The sequence below is a fragment of the Sus scrofa genome, chromosome 6 (genome assembly GCF_054392235.1).
Source record: "Sus scrofa isolate SSC_HxYL_T2T_F1_AM1 chromosome 6, Sscrofa_HxYL_maternal_Yorkshire_Landrace_v2.0, whole genome shotgun sequence".
In the NCBI taxonomy this organism is placed as follows: Eukaryota; Metazoa; Chordata; class Mammalia; order Artiodactyla; family Suidae; genus Sus; species Sus scrofa.
This window is the reverse complement of record NC_139388.1, coordinates 79,003,932-79,011,558: the sequence shown is the minus strand read 5'-3', so window position 1 is coordinate 79,011,558 and position 7,627 is coordinate 79,003,932. Positions and strand designations below refer to the sequence as shown.

At 49.9% G+C, this 7,627-nt stretch overlaps 1 protein-coding gene across 10 annotated transcripts in view; it reads right to left on the bottom strand.

Moving 5' to 3' along the window:
• Window positions 1-229: 229 nt before the first annotated feature.
• TMEM51 (transmembrane protein 51) overlaps window positions 230-7,627 on the bottom strand; it is a 52,415-nt gene continuing 45,017 nt past the window's right edge. For 3 of the 10 annotated variants that reach the window (XM_021093407.2, XM_021093406.2, XM_084958448.1), the window contains exons 3-4: window positions 3,635-4,190; window positions 230-1,439 (exon numbers count right to left, since the gene is read on the bottom strand). In XM_021093407.2, coding sequence (XP_020949066.2) covers window positions 1,031-1,439; window positions 3,635-3,972 — 747 coding nt within the window. In that variant the 5' untranslated portion in view covers window positions 3,973-4,190 and the 3' untranslated portion in view covers window positions 230-1,030. 10 annotated transcript variants of the gene reach the window in all.

Sequence of the window (7,627 nt, the reverse complement as noted above, 5' to 3'; positions counted from 1 at the left end):
AGGGGCCCCTTTAATGAACCTGATTCTCTGTGAACTAACCTATAACATGGTAGTAAGACCTGGCTTGGGTACGGTTGAAAATGGGATGAATATGGGAAGTGCTTAGCACAGCGCCTGCCCTAAACTAAATGTGCAGTATCTATTAGCCAGTGTCACTCTCAGCAGGGAGGTTTCTCCCTCAGCAAATCCGTTTTGGAAGCGCCGCTAAAGTAATTCGGCACCAAGTATATGACATATAAAACATTTTATTACAAAAGCTCAACTGCACGGCTTTAGAGGGAACAGAACATCTCATACAGCTTTTCCTTTTTTGCCATTTCACATGAGACGAGTAAAGTCGACCGATTAAAACGAGGATCTTATGCATCCTCAGGCCTTGGGCCCTCACAAGAACTGATGGCATTAGGGGCTCTGGGAACCCCTCCCTCCACCCCAGGCCTCACCCCCATGTAATCCTCCAGCCTCTCGTTTTGCTTAACTCATGAAACGGGCCCATGTCCTTTCTACAAAGCTGGTCCTATCTCCTACCCACAGTTTGGGACGCCAGTGAGAGAGCAAAGGCATTAACTTGTTATCTTTTGGGAACCAAACTGTCCTAGTGGAAGCAAAACAAAACCAGACACACTAAACCAGCTGCTGGGTATCCTTTCCTAACTGGATTGAGGAGGGCTGTCCTGGACCATTCAGAGCTGAGCAAGAACAGGGAAGATGCTTGTGTGCCGAGTCCCTGGATGGGGTCACTGCATCCCGAGATCCAAGGCAGCAGCTCTTTCCGATGCACCTGCTACATGAGGGTCTAGGGACGGCAGAGTCTCCAAGGCAGCAGCTCTTTCCGATGCACCTGCTACATGAGGGTCTGGGGACAGCAGAGTCGCTCCTAAATCCCAGAACCTCTCACCTCCCCCCCCAGCCCAAATTGCTAAGTACACATCCGGCCCCTCCGCTTCTCAACAGTGACTGTAGTGGCTTCATCTGGGGTCTGTTGGTGCAGAGGATGAGTGACAGGAGGGAACACGCCCGGGAGGGTCCGTCAGTCGGGAGGCCGGGCATCGGGGGCCTTCTCCTGGACCTCCTCGTACTGTGGAGGGGGAGTCAAAGGCTCGATGGATGGGGGAGGCACATTTTTGTCTGGCAGGTTGATCCTAAAGTCTTTGAGGTGCAGCTTTTCGGATTTTATCCTTCGAACTTTCAGCGGCTTCAGGCGTTTGGCCAGCTTGGAGTTCTGCCTGTCGGGGGGGTTCCCTGGGCTGGTCTCTATGTCGGCCCTAGTTGTGGTGGGGCTCGTCTCGTCCAGCCCCGTCAGAGACTCATAGGAGGGGAGAGAAATGCTCATCCTGGGGTTCTGGTCCGGTTCCCTCGCTTCCGAGTAATTCGTGTTCATCACTTCCTCGTAGCTGGGGACATAGTACCTTGAAGAGGCCTCCTCCTCCTCTTCCTGGCTGCGAGACAGTGAACACAGACATGGGAGGGTCAGCATGTGCTCAAGTCATTTAAGATCACAAGTAGGTGGACTCCAAATCCTGTGTTGCCACTGTGACCACACATCCCAGCCTTGCAAACAACAAGCTTGTGTCCAAGGAGTAGTAAAAGCTAACACTTCAACAATTGGCCATGAGTCAGGCACTATTCTAAGTGCCTATGAACCAATATCATCTTGCTAATGACACCATGGGGAAGGTGCGGATGGAGAAACCGATACCTCGAGGTAAAGTGATTTGGTCATACCTCTAGGAAGTGGGAGGGCAGGAAATGAATGCCACACTGTCAGCTACTACACCATATCATCTGGATGTTAACCGCCAACTCCCACCCCAACACACCTCGCCTTTAAGCCTCACACTGAACCACAAGCCAGCTGGGCTATTCTGATGCCCAGCTGGGGCTCCTTTGACCAAAGGCAGCAATGGACATGCGTGAAACAGCTGCTGATCTGAAGCAAAATGGTTGTCCCTGGGTAGAGAAGGAACATCTGGACTATAAAATTTACAGGTATCTCAAATTAGTCTGTCCTCTTGTCTTCGAAGTTCACCATTAGACTCAAAGGCTAGGTCAGATCCTCAGCCTTACTCTCATTTGAAAGTCAGGGCAATTTTTACACTTTTTTTATTTTTTTGGCTGAACCCATGGCATGCGGAAGTTCCTGGGCCAGGGGTGGAACCCTCAACACAGCAGTGACCTGAGCCACAGCAGTGACAATGCCGGATCCTCCACCCACTGAGCCACCAGGGAATTTCTTTTCACGCATTTATAGGGATTAATACCAACAGCCATTTTCCACTGTCTTACACTTGAACTTGTGTAGGAGATAATGGCCAACATCAGAAACCTCAAGGTTTATCTGGGTTTTCCTCTCATCTCCTTTAGGAAGGAACTTGTGAGCTCATGGCCAGGATGGGTAATGATAGGTGACGGATTTTCTCTGTTCTTCTTTCTATTCCCCAAGTTTTCTAGAATATGCAGGATTAATTTTTACTATCGGAAAGTCGCTTTAACTTTTCCAAAATTAAAAACAACTCCCGTCCTGCTATACAGACATACCTAGCAGAAAATTCAAACAACACAGAACACTCTAATGAAGAAAATAAAACTACCTGATATCTTTCCACCTGGAGATAATCACTGTTTGCATTCTGCTGTGTACCTTTTCAGATCCTTCTCTAATCCCCCAGCCACAACACTGGATGCAATAAAGCCCTTCCCAAGCATGCTGGGTTATAGCCTCCTTTTCTCAATGTGGTGGATACGGACCTGCATTATCAAATATAGATCCACAAGGGCTGTGTAGAACTCCACTGAATGGGCCTCTCATACTTCAGCTTGATTGATGGATACGTAGATTGTCTCTAAGTTTCTGCTATTCTAAGTGATGTTTTGATGAACATAGGGGTACACACCCTTTTGTACTTGTGTGATGGTCTCCCAGAGATAAGCTCTTAGGAACAGAACTGACAGGTGCACGCATCTTTCATACGGGCTCTTAGTGGGAATGCCCCTTCAGTAAGATCAATCAACACTCTCATCACAACCCATTTCCCTACAGATCTCCAACAGCAGGGGCACAGTCTATCTTGGCCAATGGCACAGTCAAAGAATGATGATGCCTTATTTTGGTTGTTTGCATTTCCTGACTAATAAGGTTGCATACCTATTGTTCGTGTGTCTATGAAATGCTTCTGTCCTTTGTCCCTTCCTTTGGAAGGGCTCTTTTTCTAACAGGGAAATCAATCTTTATCATATATTCCTCCATTTACCACCTGTCTTTTAAATTTCTTCATGGGATTTTTGGTCCAACCGAACACTGTTTCTCAACCTTTCCAACTCAAAGCATAAACACAGAGGACACTGGGGTGAATGGACAAGCAGCCAGCCCGGAGGCTCCGGTCACCCCAAGCACCATGCAGCACCCCCCCCAGGAGGGTGTCCACATCTTGGTACCCCTGTAATCCATTCCTACCACATCATTTGCCAAACTTTGGGCTGGAAGGACAAAGTTATTTGTAACATGATAAACTGTCTCACAGAAGCCATAACAGGAGGAAGCTTCGTGGGCGAATGTGGTCTCATCCTCACTGGGCCCTGTGCGTGCGGCTGTGCATGTCCATCCCCCACTGGGAGCGGGCCAGCCGGTCCTCACCTGTCTTCCTCCTGGGCGTGAGGCTCGACCCCCGGCTGCTGGATGTGCGCCAGCTCCTCGCCTTGCCGCTGCTTCCTCTTGTCCCGGATGCTCAGGCAGATGGACAGCAGCAGGAGCATCACCCCAGCGCCCACCAGCACGTAGGCCACGGAGAAGGTCTTGCTCTTGAGGATGCTGCTCCCGATTTCTGTCTTATTGTTCCCCTGAGCGGTCGGCTTTTCAGAAGCACTGAACCCGGGGACCAAGTTCCACATGGCCATGATGACCCCGAGGACAAGCATCCCCAGGCCGATGGCGGTCAGCGCATAGTGTGAGCCATTGGCCTTGGACTGGGCCATCTTGCCAGGTGGGGCAGGGCAAGAGCCGGGGTCAAAGGAAGAAAATAAATAAATACAAAGCAGCAGCAGCAGCAGCAGCAACAACAACAAAAAACCCTTAAATGCCCTGAAGGAAAACCCTAGCGCCACACTAAGAAGACAGCAGTCAGACTCTGGTTTCAAGGGCTGGTTTCAAGCAGATGCGAGGCATCCCAGGTGGACCGTTGCGGCTGGGAGGTCTGCAAGGAAAGCAAGAGAGAGGCGTGAGGAAAATCAGTTCTGATTCAAGCCCGTTTGCGGAACACAGGGGCTGTCCTTTCGAAGGGGTTAAGGCACAGGACTGAGTCACGGGCCAGCAGGGCTGCCGCTGATGCATTCCACAGCTCTTACGCTTCTGCTGCTCCTGGGAGCCCGTGGCAGGAGGGCTGACCCGCCTACCCCAACCCGAAAAGGAAAAGCCAGACCTTTCCCTGCAGGGGCTCAGAAAGATCAAGCTGCAGGTCCCGCAAACATTTTGTGGGATTTCATGAAATGCGAGGAGAGGGGGCGACAGGCATGCCTGAGCCGTGATCAACAGTCATAAGAGGATCGCCTGGGCAGCCAGCTTCGGTCAGGGATACGACCCAGCCCAGGCAGGTGTTGTTCACCACCCTCAATGCCTCCCCGTTTGTTGCAGGAGAAAATCCGGGCTCCTCAGAGTCACCCTCACAGCTGGCTTAACCGGCCCTGCCCCTCCTGCTCATCTCACACCTTGTTCTCCTTTGAATACACCCTCCCTCCCCACACTCAGCTGCCCTTCTGTGTGTCCTGCAAGAACCCAGCAACTGCTGGGACGAGTCTTTCTCTTCTCGTGCCTACATCTTCTTCGCTGTGCTCCCGGAACACGGCAGGGACTCAAAAAATGCCTGCCGAACCCAATGAATGACAGGAACAGAGGCCAGGTGAAGCTGTCCTGCAAGATACACTTCTTTTCAGCCACATGGAAGTTTTGCTTTTCTTAAAGGGGCAGAAGCCCGCACATCCCGCACCTGAGCTGCTGTGCCCAGCTGGATGAGAAACCCTCCCCCTGTGAAACAGCTCAGACGCTTTGGGCTAAGGGAGCTGTCAGCCATCCTCGGAGCCCATAGCCATTTGCTGGCTGCAAGAGGGAGCCAGATAAGCCAGTGACCTCAGGGCTGAGCTTAGAACACTTTTGGGAGTTCCCTGGTGGTGCAGTGGGTTAAGGATCTGGCATTGTTGTGGCTCTGGTTACAGCTGTGGAGTGGGTTCGACCCCTGGCCCGGGAACTTCTGCATACCATGGGCACACACACACACACAAAAGAAAAGAAAAGAAAAAAGAAAAAAAAAAAAAGGAAAAACTCTTTCAAGGGGCAGGAGGACCATGGAGCAAGGCTCCTGATTAATTCCTCCTCACATCCGTTATTCCTGCCACAGCAACTTTTGCAGGACAGTAAAACTTTGTGGCTGTTTAGATGGGCAAGGTCCTATTTGCAATTCTGCATTCTTTCCATTCCTTGCAAAAGGACGGCTAACCAGGCCACCTGAAATCTGATGCTGCAGAGAGATTTTGCTCATCAAGCAGCAGGCTCCACCTGAAACTGGCCGCTTGGTTCAAAAATACTCTAAAAATATTTGGGCTAACAGCTTTTATCGGCTTGAAGACCATTCCTCCTCCTCCTCTTCCTTCTTTTTTTTCCCACACTCAACAAATATTTCTTGTGCATCCGCTGAGCGGTGTCAGGCACTGGAGAAACTGGCGAGCACGTTAAGAATCCGGGGGGCTTCCAGGCCAGCAGGAAAGCAGGCTATGGGGAATAACAAGGAAGTGGGAAGGGAGTATAGGAACTGTGGCATTCAGCACCCGGGTGTCCTAACTCGGGCTGGAGGGTGCATGCAAAGTCTCGGGGAGGGAAGCCGCACTTCACATGATAGGGTCTGCCCCCTGAATGTGCTGCACCACATGTGTAGACACGGGTGTGTGTGTACATACATGCCCCCACGAGCACATGTGCTGGTGTTTGAACGTGCACGTGTATACACGTGCACGCAGAGCTCTGAGCAGGAATCCCACTGGAGATGGTGGCAGTGAGACCAGCTGGGAACAGTCTCCTATTACACACAAGGCTCCCTGCTTCTCACATCGCTCATGGGCCGCAAAGGGAAGGGTGAAGGGGTTGGTAGCCCTAGGAAAGCACTGGTTCTGCCAAGCGGATCAGAGGCAAGGCCAGACTTGGTGGGCTCCGTGGTGGAGAGATGCAGCCTGGGGCTCATGCTGGAAGCAGGAGAGATGAGAACACCTGCCGAGTACCTGCTCCTGACCCGACAAAGAGCCCGGGAGGCTGATAAACCTCCTTATTAAACTAGTGATGGGGCCTTGTTACCCTTGCTGCCTCTTGTTCTCATGAATTCTCAATTCAAGCTTTGCCTTATGCTGGCACGTGAGTAGAAAAAACCCCCTGATGGGAGATATGGGCCAAGATGACAATGTCAGAAATAACACATTTTGGGCCTGTTAAATTGCCAATGACAGAAAACAGGCATTAATAGTGTGGGTGAGGGTGTGGGGACGGGCAATTTCACACAATTTTTCTGGATGGCAAGTTTTGGCCTTTGTGGATCAAAAGTTTCAAAAATGTTTATACCCTTAAGCTCTGTACCTCAAGGAATTATGTACAAGGCAAGGATATTCATTATAGCCTTTTTTTTTTTTTTTTGTCTTTTTGTCCATCTAGGGCCACACCCATGGCATATGGAGGTTCCCAAGCTAGGAGTCCAATTGGAGCTGTAGCCTCCGGCCTGCGCCACAGCCACAGCAACACCAGATCTGAGCTGCATCTGTGACCTACACCACAGCTCACGGCAACACCGGATCCTTAGCCCACTGAGCAAGGCCAGGGATTGAACCCACAACCTCATGGTTCCTAGTCAGATTCGTTTCCGCTGTGCCATGATAGGAACTCCTCATCATAGCTTTATAGTAGTGAGAAACTAGAAAGTACTTAAATAGCCAATAAGCTGGATCTGCTTGAATTAAAATATGGTACCATACACATATTAAATTATGGTCTCAAAGCAGCTAATGATACCTTTTAAATCAAACAACAGTTTAGGGTTTGGTGTGTTGCTCATTTTAATAGAACCCTATACATGGGTATGTATATATGAATATATAGGGGAAAAGGCTGAATGATCCTATTTCTGTTAAAATAAAAAAGAGACAATACATTTTCATACGTGCAAAGATGTGAAAATCTCAGACAAGGGGCATGTTCCAAACTTGTGCCAACGACTGCTTTTGGGGATGGAGGGAGCTTGGAAGTGTAACTTTTACTCTATTTCTGTTTTGTTTTGTTTTGCTTTGCTTTTGCTTTTTAGGGCTGCACCTGTGGCATATGGAGGTTCCCAGGCTAGGGGTTGAATAGGAGATACAGCTGCCAGCCTACACCACAGCCACAGCAATGCCAGATCCGAGACATGTCTTCAACCTATACTATAGCTCACAGCAACACCAATCCTTAACTCACTGAGCGAGGCCAGGGATAGAACCCGCATCCTCATGGATCCTAGTCAGGTTTGTTAACTGCTGAGCCACGAAGGGAACTCTCTTTACTCTACTTCTGTATATTGAACTTTTTACAGCCAGATCATGTTGTTGCAAGGCAGCACAGCTCAGT